The sequence below is a fragment of the Psittacula echo genome (assembly GCF_963264785.1).
Source record: "Psittacula echo genome assembly, chromosome: 6".
Taxonomy (NCBI): domain Eukaryota; kingdom Metazoa; phylum Chordata; class Aves; order Psittaciformes; family Psittacidae; genus Psittacula; species Psittacula echo.
Window position 1 is genome coordinate 22,569,869 of NC_137743.1, and position 13,120 is coordinate 22,582,988.

Genomic DNA, 13,120 nt, shown 5'->3' on the forward strand with positions numbered 1-13,120 from the left:
AACAGAAAAATACAGTTACAAAATCAAGGCAGAAGATGCGTAATTCAGGGGCTTTTCAGTGCTCTGAAAACTGCTTTGATTAACAGTACTTACAGAAATCAGACTGTAGTGGTAACAAGCAATTTGAGTGGAGGCAGATTTCAGTTCGCTTCCTGCAGCACAGGTCAGTTTGCACAGTTGGTATTTTTCATTGCAGTGGGCAGAACTATTCTAAAGTCCTTTGAAACAGAAGTGTGAACAAGTTATTGTTTTAAATCAGTTTCTGGCACTGGGTGACATTTTAAATCTTTTTCTGTGGCCGAATGGATCTGGTATTGAGGGAAGATCCAATACATCAGAAAAACTAAAATGAAGTACTTGGGCTACTGCCAAGTATTATGGTACCTTAACGGTCAAAAGACTAGTATGGCCTAGAGACAGGAGTCTCCATCTCCATTCCCTAGCAATGTGATTTTCATTAGGAGCTAGGATCTCTCGCTGGCTTCGTCTTATGGTGGAGGATTCTGGATGCACTGAGCCTACTCTGCCCTATCTCTGAGTGTGCTGGACAGCTGAACGTGGTGGAGACACCTCTGCAGCCCCTGCACCCTGCTGTGGGCAGTGCTCTGATGTAGCACACTGGTGGGGAGAAGATGCAGCAGTTCTGTCTGGATGAAAGGAGAGGGTTAGGCACAGTGCTGGTACAAAGTTGCCATAGAACTGTTGTGGTTTCTGTACCAAATAGCTGTGACATTAAGCAGTCAAATCCCTCCTCCAGCACTTTGGTGTCTTGTGCATCACAGGAACCTCGTAAGTTGATTTTCTGTGTGGAAATAGGAAAGGCACGCAGTGAGGCACTCAGAGTGGACCTACCAGTTTTGTTTTGGTGACTGAGCTGGAGGGGCCACCTCCATGGACAAGCTGGGGACCTCCCTGTGCCTAGCAGTTCCCATGCTTTTCCAAAAGGGAGCAGCAGCTGGTCCTGGATGAAACACAATAAATACTTGGGAGCTAACATTGCAATTCTTCCTGCTTTGGTAGCCAGTGCGAATTAGCATCACAGAGAAGGACTTTTATTTTCAGATTAAGCTGAGTTCAGGCCAGAGGTATGAAAGTTGATAATAGTCTATTTGTCTGAATATATATTAATCTTTTTCCTGACAGTGTACCTGTTTTCATTTGGTACTTATTATTGCTAGCACCTGTCTTGTATAGCTCCTTTTCTCAGTAAAGCTCTGTGGAATTAGCCTTTCCTAGAAGAGACTTTCTGCCTATTCAGTGTATGGCCAAACTAAGGTACAGGGTGGTAACGAGTTGGAAAGTGTCACTGTAGGCTGGGAACAAATCGAGGAAAAGAGCCTAGCTTTATTGTGCTCTTAGTCCCTGCACCTTGTGTAGGAAAAGCAGCCAGTTTCTGAGGCCAGCCGGCCCCAAGAAGGCATCACTGATAGCTGCTGTCCTTCCGATGTCAGAGCTCTGCCAGCCAACTCACCAGATGTCTCTGCTCTTCTTTCCTTTGCAGGAGGCCTGGGAGAACAGTCTCTTATGTCAAGTGAGAATGCCACTGCAACCGATCGTAGTAACAAAGCAGTTAAAAAGGGTAATGTGGTACCCCACCCAGACTTTTGGGTATTTTTTTATTTACTTTTTTATCCCCTGTAAAACCATGTTTGTCCTGTGTACATCTGTGTGCCTCTGTGCCTGGGAGACCAGCCCTGCCCAGGCATCTGCATTTGTTGCTGTTGATGGACTCTGCAAGGCTGGGTTTGCCTTGTACAGTGTGGTGTGTTGACCCAAGCCAAGCACCCACACAGCTGCTTGGTCACTACCCCCCTCCTCTGGGAGGATAGGTGAGAGAGCAGGAAAAGCAAAAGTGAGAAAACTCTTTGGTTGAGATACAGTTTAATAAGTGAAGGAAAAAGGGGACCCCCCCCCAATCCAAGTGATATAAAGGCAACTGCTCACCCCTACCCACAAGCAGACTGATGCCCAGGCAGTTTCTGAGCAATAGGTATCTTGGGAGCCAAAACCCAGCAGATCTTATTGCTAATCATGATGACACACAGTATGGGATACCCATTTAGCCAATTTCGGTCAGTTTATCCCAGCTGCATTCTCTCCCAGCTTCTTGCCAATCCCATGTCTACTTGCCTGGGGAGTGGACAGGGCTCAGCAGAATAAGGATAAAAAAGTCTTGATGCTTTGCAAGCAGTTTTCAGCAATAGCTTGAACACTGGTGTGTTACCAACACTTTTTTACCACAAGTCCAAAACACAGTGTTTTATGGGCTGCTATGAGGAAAGTTAACTCAATTCCTGCCAGACCCAACACATACAGGTAGCTACAACTGTCACCAGGACAGCAAAAACATTTTACTCCAAGGCAGAGAGCATAATGCTAGCCGGCTGCTCCCTGCTGTAGGGATGTTTCAGCTGAATCAGTTTAAGCTCCTCTTCCGCTGGGGAAGCAGGGCTATCAGCCAGGCCGAGTTTTTCTTATTTGTGTAGGTAAGGTGTTGCTTACAGGATCAGTCCAGACCTGAACATTCCCTCAGGGTTGCCCAGTTCTATGCAAGATGTTTGCAACCCACTGTGTGCAGGAGGGACTGTTGTTTTCCATGTATAGACAAAGGCATTGAGGCAGAGAACCCTATAGTGGGTTAGTGCAGGAGAGAGACATTTGTACTTGTGGCTCCTGTGTTCATAGCCCAGTGCTGTATTTCCTCATCAGAGCTGCTTATGTCTCCTGAGCTGGTGGCAGGCGTGAGGCAGTGAAGCAGTGGGCAAGAGTACTTGAGGAAGGTGCTTCTGCTTGCAAAGCTGTGTTGGTGCTTCTGGTGGCCTGTTTCCACTTAGAGATGGGCTAGTGCTGCTGCTGGCATAAAGCTGGGCTGTCTCTGCTGTTCAGATGAGTCCAAGAGACTCTTGAGTGAGTTTCAGAGAGCAGCAAGGACTGGTTTATGGCATGTTGCAGGTGCAGAGAACTGCCTGGGCTCTGGGCAGTGCAAAGAGTCTCCCACCCACAGCGGGTGTGCAGAAACCTCCGAGTGCTGTTCATCATGCAGAGAGGGGGGATTTTATGAAAGGATCTCAGTTGTCCCAGGCTTAGCGATAGTACAAGTCAGTAAGAGAGTTATGTCCAGGTAGACTAAGCATTAGAAAGGCTGCATGGCTTTATTTTTCACTGAAGAAACCCTCTTCATGCATGCCACTTGGTAGTGACTGTAAGCAGTGCTTCCTCAAGCATGCTGTCCAGATTTCTTCTGTCCCATGGTGGTATGGCATCTGCTGCCTGCGTTCCCCAGGTCCCTGCTAGGAGGGTGTGTCAGGCCTCTTCAAGGACCCACTGCAAATCTAAGTTGTTAAAGGCAGAAAATTTCAGCAGGAATCAGGAGCAGTCAAGAGCTGCTGCAGGACTGGTGCAGAGAATTCACACAAGAAAATGTGTGGCTACGAAGGAACAGAAGCGTTGGTGGGGCAGAAGCGTGGACCCAGGGTCCTCTGTGCAGAACTCCAGGTGAAGGAGAATGTGGGGCTAATGACTTCTCACTTGGCTTTGCTGGCAAGAGCTGTCTATGCGCAAAACCATGCAGATTCTGAGCAGCCCAAGGAGCAGTTTGTGACTGAGAGACAGGTTTCCATGAGACTACTGTCTCGAGACCTCTCCCCTACTCCAGCTGCAGCCCTTGTAATGCAGCTGCAGTACATCTGTGGGATATGTGTATGAAAAGAAGGGGAGGGTGGTTCTTATTTCATCGAGGGAGCCACCAGTCCCAGAGCACCTGCCTTCCAGGTCCAGCAGCTGGTTTGGGGAAAGGGCAGCTTCTGAAATGCTAGGTGTATCCGGTATGCCAGGGATGTGCTCAGGAGGAAAAGGAACAAAAGGCAAATTCCCAGGTTTGTCCTACAGCTCAGGGCAAGGCCTTCAGCATGAAGGGCTGGACCTGGTGAAGCAGGAAAGGAGGGTTTGAAGTTCATTCCTTCCGTCACCCTGCACTGCCTTAATTTCCTTCCCATTGTTTTGATTCCCTCAGCCTTGACAGTAGTGGTTTGCTTACCAGTGCTTCCGCTGCAGGGATGAATGGGAGCTATCTAGTCACTGGAGGAAGGTCTCTGCAGGGCTTGTGCTTTTTCATCACCTGGCAGCCCATGTCCCTGACTTGGGATGCAAAGCTGTAGCCCATCTTGCTGATTTCCATATAAATCACAAGACCACAAATCGAGCTTAGATCTCTCCTCTTGGAGCTTCAGAGAGATCACCAGCACCGAGGAGCTGCCACCACCACCAGTGCTGCCTCTGGAGATGACCAGAGTTCCCCGTGGTGTGACCCTTTAGGTGAGCACTCTCTGCAGGTGTAGCAACCCTTGTACTCTATTATTCCTCTGCCCAAGTCCAGCTGAGGAGTTGGCTGTGCAATACAGGCAGCTTATTTAAGATGTGGTGTCTACACAGTCGTTACACATGCTAGTAAAGCCCAGCCGGTCTACAGTTGCTTGGAGATTTTGGGTCACCCATGGCACAGCAAATGGGGGCAAGCAGCCAGAAAGCTCTGAATGGAGCGTATTTTCTGCTGGGTCAGACCCACACCACGTTCAAGTGTAATGTGTGAGCATAACCAGTATCTGAGCAGAGCTGCAGCAGCACGGGAGCAGGCTAAAATACAGGGTCTGCCTAGAAGCCTGTGTGAATCCTCAGGCAGGTTTTACGACCAGCACGGAGCACCACACAAGCAGGGCTCTTCTGCCTTTTTAGCAAGAAATGAGACATGTTCTACTTTCCCTTTTGTATTTTCGCCCCTTCCATTAAAATGAAGAGATTCAGCATGGATGGAGATTTGTGCTAAGTATAGAATGTCTCAGGTTTTTCACCCTGAGTATCCCTCCTCCAGCAGAGACTGATCAGTATGTTTCTAAACCACCCAAGGTCTAGCATGTGAAAACAAGTGCTTTAATGTAGTACATTTCGGCCTTGAGTATAGGTTTCAGTCTAAGGGCCTTATTTTCTTCCTCCGAGACCAACTCGAATGAGTAGCTGTTGCTGCTGTGAAGCTAGCCCTCATAGAAGAAACCTTTTCCTGCAGATCTGGATGAATAGGGTGGGTTGAGAATATACAGTGGCTTCTGGGCTTGTTTAACCCTCCTTCCTCTTGTTCCCCTTGTTTAAGTGCTGTGTTGCCATGTATGAAGTAGCTGTTGGAGAGGGAAGGGTGTCCCTTTGTGTTTCTCTGGGAGAGTAGGTTTGTTATAGTGTGTATGAATGCTCCACACAAGAAGGGCCAGGTTACTGCAGATTAACTGTCTCTAAGTCCCATACAAAGCACTGGCAAATATGACTATGGTTTCTGATTTGGATTAACATCTTACTTTTTCTGTTTTTCTTTTTCTGAAGCTCCAGGGTATTACCTGAGGGCTGCACATGGAACTAAAGACGATTTAAACAGTGTTGCCACTGTGTCTTGCAGACGGCAGGCAGAACACAACGCTTGCAAGGAGGCCGAAGAGGAAGGAATATAAAGATGAGTTTGGGATGGATGCACGCTCCTCTCCCAGAGTGCGCAGGGCAACCACATCCAGGGCTGAGAGGATCTGGCCAGGGGGAGTCATTCCCTATGTGATCGGAGGAAATTTCACTGGTCAGTAGTGAAAACCTTGTTCCCTGTTTGGTCAGTGGTGAGTGTCTCAAAATGTGAGGGAGATCTCAGGAGCAGGGTTTTCCCACAAATAACTCTCCTGGGGCACATTGGGCATGTGGTTGCACAAGGAATCGTGCACTGTGGAGGCTTGAGACTGAAGTGTGCAGTGAGATGTTTCTTCTCTTGGAGTCCAAGAAACAATTGGGTGACTTGGTCACTTTTCTTGATTGCTTCAGGCACCATCATCTGTGAGTTGTGCTCACGCGCTGTGTTCCCAGAAAGGGGTCCTCCCTGCTGTTGGAAGAGCAGGAGCAGAAGTACCCTGGGTTGCTTTCTGAATCCTCACTTGGAGAACTTTCCCTGAGCACTCTGCTTCCTGACCTGCTGTTTTTTGGGTACCAACTGCAGGGTCTCCTGTAGGTGTGTGAAGGGGAGGAGTAGTCAGCTGTGTCCCATGGTGGATGAGGAGCTCTCCAAAGTATCCTTTCCAGGATCTTTGTAGCATCTCCTGGGCACTGTCCAGACTAAGGTGTCTTTTGGGGTGCAGCATATCACTTGTCTGTGCCTCATGCGAAGCAGACCACCTCTCCATAGCTCAGTGGTTCCCCACAGGATTTATTTTCTTGACTCATGGATGACAAAGTGCCTCAGTGAAGCCAGCTCCTTCCTGTCTCCCCCAGGCTGCCTCCACCATCTCCCACTAGGATCCAGTAGGCCTTATTGCCTTGGGCTCCCATGATGTACTTTGTCCCAGCTCCCACACTGCTGCCAGAAGTCTGCAAAGCCCCAGTGGAACGGTTTGTTCCCCTCCTACAAAGGGAGGGGCTTATGCAACCTGGCAGGATATGGAGTAGCCTGTCCCCCCACGCTTGTCAGAGAACAGCCATCCCGTCTCTCAGGGTCTGATGAGAGAGTGGTCTCTGTCTTACATGTGCCCCACTGCCCTAACCAGTCCAGAGCAGGTAATGCCATCCTTCCATTTGGGAGACTCTGTAAGAAGCAGCTCTTGCTGTAGGACAGTTCTCTTGCGTCCAATTTGGTGTTTTGCCTCAGCTTAATCCCACGCTGGAGTGCATCTCTCTATTCCTTGTGGCTTCCTGATGTACTTCTGGGCCTTTCTCCACTCTCTAGTCCCTCTTAAGAGTGGCAGCCTGCTCTGCAGCCCTGCGTGTACCAGAGGCTCTGCTGGAAAGACAATACCGTAGGAAAGCCGCCTTAGGCTGTGTACCACTGGGGCATCGCTGCCCAGCTCTCTGAATGGCTGTTCTGGGTGCTACTGAGTGACTGCTGGAGGTAGCCCATTCCCTGGGGAGGGGATGTTCTGTTTCCTGTCTTCTTGCAAGTGTAAAACAGGCATAATACCCTGCTTCACAGATGAGCTTTCCCTCAGTTCAAGCATAGGGCAGTGTATCTCTACACCTTCTTATACTGCCCTGAGACTGCCTCTAGCTTCTATATAATTCTTGCTTCTAATTTCGAAGATCAACTGCCTGACGACAGCTTTGTGTTAGTTTTGAGGAACATCTGTAGCACTCATGAGGTTTCTGGGTCTTGAAAGATGTGTGTGGTCATGGTACATTGCGCCATGAGAGTAAATTCGGCACACCACTAAGCAGCTGGTGCACAGATCAGATCAACAAGCAGCTTTGTCAGAATGACTTCTACATAGTGAGGTGACATTTCTCAATGCAGAAATATCAATGTGCTTAACCAAGTTTGCTACCTTTTTAATTAGAGCAATTAATTCATCAAGCACAAGGAGAGGAAAGGATGATACAGTAAATAGGAAGTAGGTCCCAGATACCTAGAGGTGTTTGCAGGTGTAAGATTGACTGTTGGAAAGATTGACTGTTCCTCTATCCTGATGAAGTCCACTAGAGATTTTCCAGAAAGCCAGGCCTTCACTGTTTGCTTTTCTTGGTTTTCCTTTTCAGGAACCCAAAGAGCTATCTTTAAGCAAGCAATGAGACACTGGGAGAAGCACACTTGTGTGACATTTGTGGAGAGAACCAATGAAGAGAGTTTCATTGTGTTCACATACAGAACATGTGGGTAAGTGACACACATATTACCTGCAGTTACGTGTGTTGCAAACATCCCTTTCTTTGACAAATGGCTTTGTAAGTCCAGATCTGGTCAAAATAGACCAATGGCTACCTGGGGGAATCTGTCACAGAGATGCACCTGTCACAGCATGGATTGCCAGGATAATTTAGTATTTGCTCAGAAGAAGGTGCTAAGCCTTGCTGAATTCTTTTCCCTGGGTTAACACTTAGTGGTATATATGCATTTTTACTGGTATACACTTAAATATTTTCTTTATACATACACACACATGTAGGTACATATAGTATATGCAACTGGCCTGTCCTGGACCCTGCCAGATGCCATCCTCTGTTTTTACAGCTCAGACTTCCTCAGTTTACTGATTTGCTCATGAATTTGTGGGTTTTCTTTTCCAGATGTTGCTCATATGTGGGTCGCCGAGGAGGGGGCCCTCAGGCTATATCCATTGGAAAGAACTGTGACAAGTTTGGTATTGTGGCTCATGAGCTGGGTCATGTGGTGGGTTTCTGGCATGAGCACACACGGCCTGACAGGGACCAGCATGTCACGATTATCAGAGAGAACATACAGCAAGGTAAAATAGCACTTTAGGTTATTCCACCTGGCTTTTGGGTGAGTGGAAACATTTCTTGCTGGACTTCTAGAAAACCCTAGTAGTCTATGAGCTGGGATGGAGAAGAAAAAATATAGCTAGTCCTTGCCTAGAGTAAGGTCAAAATGGTTGGGTGACTAGAGATTTTGGATGTCCATCTGGAATTGTTGGAACGTAGGAGTATATCCCTTTCATTCTAGGCTACCAGAGGTGGAAGAGGGTTTTTTGCTTGTTTGTTTTTAAGTGATTTGTTTTTTGCCCTTTGTGTTTGGCACCATAGGACAGGAGTACAACTTTTTAAAGATGGAAGCTGGGGAAGTGAACTCGCTGGGAGAGACCTACGACTTCGACAGCATCATGCATTATGCTAGGAACACATTCTCCAGGTGATGATCCAAGGTTACATGTCATTGGGAGTATTTTCATTAGTTGTAATTCACTCTGTGGGATACATAGAGTGCAGAAGGAGGCCTATGATCTATTGCAGAGATATGTGGAAGATGCAGTGAGCTCTGCTGCATTGCAAAGCTTGAAAAATACGTGAAAAAGCAAGATGGGTGAAGAGAGGTATGGTGTATTCCTGTTTTCTCCTTCCCACTATATCCACCCAGTGTTGTTAATCTCAGAGACCTTCCAAAGCCATGTTAACATGTTTTGCAACCTTTCCAGGCAGAAAGGTTGCAAAGCATGTATGTATGCCTGTGTGTATCTGCCCACATGCAAGGAGGGCAATGCTAAAACCAGCTTTGAATCTCTTGGTTGTCCAGCTCATGCTTTAGAATCACAATATTGCCTTCAGAGTCTATAGCAGCTTTGCGAAGGGAGAATTTAAACTCTAGATCATGATCTTTAATTACTTTGGTATTTTTTTTAGCCATTTACGTGCGTGCTTTAAATCATGGCCTCTGTACCTCTATAGTTCTGGGTGACTGGATTCTTCATGGAGGAGTTTTCAGTCCTGGCTTAACTAACTAACCAATTTCTGTGCACACTGTTTGCCCTTGACTCCTATCTCGCCCCTCCAGACGGAGGGATTTTCTGATCAAGCAGCCTTACTGGATAGAGACGTGAAATGAACGTAATTAGTTATGTTCTGGATTTGGAATGAGAGTTACTGTGTGACCAGCTTCATTTGGCTGCATTATTTTTCATAAATCCCACTACTGCTCCTTCTAAAGAGCTTTCCACCACTACATGTCAGGAGTAGGGGGGATGGGAGGCAGAGCACAAATATTCACACTCCTGAGAACTTTTTGTTGCAAAAATTAAAGGTGTCTTTGCACTTTTTAAATTTTCTCATTCCCCAGTCATATGGAAGTGCCAAACCTATTGTTTTGTGCTTTTGTTTCTGAAGCTTCATGTCAACTAAGGGAAAATGATCAAACTTGCTGAAATGCTGCTTGCTCTGGCAGGAAGAAATGGTGGCTGGGCAAGAATGCTTTGCAGCCTTCAGAGATTTCTTTGGATCAGATACCTAAAGCAAACAGTTTTTCTTCCCTTGAGGCATCTGCTGGATCCTTCCAGCATTTGCTAGACTCTAAATGGTTAGAACTGTCTTGCACAAAAGCGGGATTAAGTTATTACTGCCATTTATATTGTAGATGCCTTTGAGTTTGTGTCTCTTGAAAACCAGGGTCCTTCAGAACACTGCTGGGCCAAAAAGGGATAAAAATGGCAAGAATCTTTCTAAATTTAAATTGGTGCTTAATAGGATTTTTAAATCTGTTTTCTTTAAGTCCTTTGTCTCTGTAACCCACCCTCACCCCAGTCACAGTCTTTGTGCAGTAATTGAACTGAGCACTAAGTGCCTCTGTGGGCTGATTGTGTTCTCACCATAAATAGGCAGTTCTGGGAACAGGCTTTTACTTTACCAAGACCTTTCTTGACATCTGCTCACCTAAGGAGAGTGATGCTTACTTTGACTGATCAGTAGAAATCTGTGAGTGCATGTGTATCTCCTTCCCACCTTACTGAGTTTTGCAAGTGCTGGCCAATTGCAACCCAAGCTGACAAAAGCATACACCCCATGAAGACAACAAGTTCGTGAAAATTTCATTAAGATCGGTGGCTAGGTATGGGAGGTAGCCACTGCATGACCCAAGGGAAGGGCTGTAGTGAGTGTTAATACATTAGCAGACACTAGAAAGTCCATGTAGGAAAAAGATGGTACCCCAGCACCGCACCAGTGGAGGTGGGGTGTGAGTGGAAGAGGAAGTGAAGGACACAGAGTAGTATCTGTGACTTGTCTTGAAGCAACTCTTACATAGCACTTAGCACAACCTTGATGTTTTTAACTCTTGTGAATGTTGACAGCAAGTCATGTGGTGTTTGCCACGGTCAAACGCTGCTGCAAATCCTGGGTCACTCCTCATTTTCAGTTCACAGCAAAACAAATCTCTCATTAGTGTCTGTAGCTAATAGGAATAGGAGTGTGGCACAAGAGACTGTAATGGCAACAGTAACAATTTTTTATAATGGGAATTTCTGTTCTGTGTCAGAAAATAAGTTGTCTGCTTTGCAGAATGTGGTTGCAGGCTTTTATTTCCTGGTGCATTCCTTACAGACATGGCAGCAAATTAAATTGAATGTTGCTGTCTCATTAAACAATTTCTTTTACAGCTGTTAAGACCCATAAGTGGCAGCTTAACAATAAGAAAATTTAAACCTCTGCAGAGCCCTAAGCAAATCGTGGGTCACCTTAATTCACTAAGTCTCTTGCTAGTAGACATGGCAGCATAGCCTGGAGTTACAAAACATGACCTCTGCAAAGCTCGTGTTCAAATCAGGACACAGGTAGCACTGCCTGTGTGTCAAGGGACATCTCCTTGATGTATTTGCAACACACCGTACTAATCCTGTACAAGATGTATGCACATCCTTCACAGGTTTTAGTGTCTGGAGTTACTGCCTCTCTTGTGCACAAGGGAATGTAAAGACAGAATTGGGACAAATTGCCTGCAGCTGAGTGCGTAATCTGCCTTGGGTATCTGCTTCCTTGAGTGGTGTTTAAGCACCTGTATCTAGTGCCCTCAGACGGAACAGTGAATGTTCAGCATTTATTGAGATCAGTTGATAACTTCATAGCGTTTGCATGATGCTTTACACATTCAGGCAGATTAGCAGATGCTAATGATTCTTGAGAGTATCTCTTCTCAAACTCTGTTGTTCTTAGCTGGTAGCATTGATCAGTTGTTGTGCTTGACTTACCCCTGCATTGGGCAGGTAATGCATGTTCTGCCCATGCCTGAACAGCAGAACAATGGAGCATCCAAGATTCCTGGGTTATTTTCCTACCTCTGGAAGGATAGGTTAGGTATCTTATTCAATGGTTAGGGTGTTAGTCGTTAGCTACTCTGTTTAATGATGTCTGCGTGGTGTTTATTGATTTGTGAGTCAAAGTATTGGTGCTCTTAGAGACACTCACCAAATGTGCAGCTTAACATCGTAAGTGTTGTTAAGCAGACGCTGTTTGGACAGCATGGGACTGCTGGAACCTGTGTGGTTTAGGCCAGAAAGACTCTTCCCTATTCTCAGTTCCTTTGAATGTAAAATGAGAGGAACTATACTTACTGCTTCCTAATTTGGAGTCATGTTCAGCAATGCATGTGAAGGGAGTACAAAATTCAGTTGGTGGAAGAAGGAAAAACAGAAATCTGACAGCCCCAGCCTAGGGTACAGCCCTCTGGAAGAAAATGTGTTTGGCAAGTTGTAAGCATAATTTGAAGTATTGTGTGAGCAATACCCTAGCTCTATGCTATGTGCAGAAGGCTGGGGTCTGTGAGTATGCGGTTGTGAGGGATGGAATGGGAAAAAGAATCAAAAATTTGCTTGTGCAAGTGGTGGTTTCTCTATTAAACTTTGTCATTCTTCTCTGGTTGAGCCTGGAGATATACAGAAAGCATTTCACTGGCCACAGAAGTATGTCCCTGCCAAACGCTAGTTCTTATGTGAACTCCTGAGGAGGCTTGAAAACTTACCAACCTGTTTCTCTGTAAGTGGTGTTTCTGGAATCGGAGGATTTATTTTCAGTGCATGAACTTAAATAAATTCAGCCTGAGGCACGCAGCTGGCATGTAGAATGGCAGCCTGAATTTGTCAATCAAAATTTGATGGGCTCACCTCAGAGCTTGTAAGCACTGATTTTGGTGCTGAATCAGAAATTTTCCTACCACTGAAGAAAAACAGCATTTCCCATGCAAAAGCTGATTCTGGTTTCTAAACCAGATTCAGTTAATTTCCCTCTATCTTCAGTTTGAATATTTACAAAATAAGTTTACCTCACAAAAAATGTTTAATAGAATGACACTTTATTTTCAAGCATACTGACTGCAGCTCTGGACAGCTGTGATCCAAATTGTCTACTTACAGTATTTATTTAAAATTAAACCAATGCAAAAAAGCCCTCTCAAACTCCTTCCAAAGGCTCTTACACAGCTGAGCATCCCAGTGAACAGAATTACTTCATCTTAACCCATACCTGAAGACTCTTTCATCAGGACTACGCAGTACTGAAATTATTGCTTCTGCCCCTCAGAGAAGTCTACCCCACTGAGCTGATGCTGAACTGTCAAGCTCACTGTTAGCCTTGGCACCTCCAAGCCTGTTAGGCATTCAGGGGTGCAGTGAAATGGTTCCTGTGGACTGGACAGCCTGGCTGCAAGAGCTTGGAATTTACCAACCTGAAATTCTGGTTTCTTCTTCCTCCCACTTCAGCCAAGGCTGCCCTGGGGTCTCTCTTGCATGCAAGATTTTGCTTGGATGCACTGACTTTTCTTTTTGATGGAAGTGAGGCCCCAGCTTAAGTCCTTTACTGGACTAAGATCAGAGGTGCAGTAAAGAGCTCCTGAGTA

At 46.0% G+C, this 13,120-nt stretch overlaps 1 protein-coding gene across 1 annotated transcript in view; it reads left to right on the plus strand.

Moving 5' to 3' along the window:
• The window catches only part of TLL2 (tolloid like 2), a gene marked incomplete at its 5' end in the record, with an annotated part of 96,730 nt that overhangs the window by 51,798 nt on the left and 31,812 nt on the right, over positions 1-13,120 (plus strand). The window contains 5 exons of the mRNA XM_080621657.1: positions 1,502-1,579; positions 5,441-5,611; positions 7,546-7,663; positions 8,074-8,252; positions 8,551-8,656. Coding sequence (XP_080477783.1) covers positions 1,502-1,579; positions 5,441-5,611; positions 7,546-7,663; positions 8,074-8,252; positions 8,551-8,656 — 652 coding nt within the window. The remainder of the gene's footprint in view (positions 1-1,501; positions 1,580-5,440; positions 5,612-7,545; positions 7,664-8,073; positions 8,253-8,550; positions 8,657-13,120) is intronic.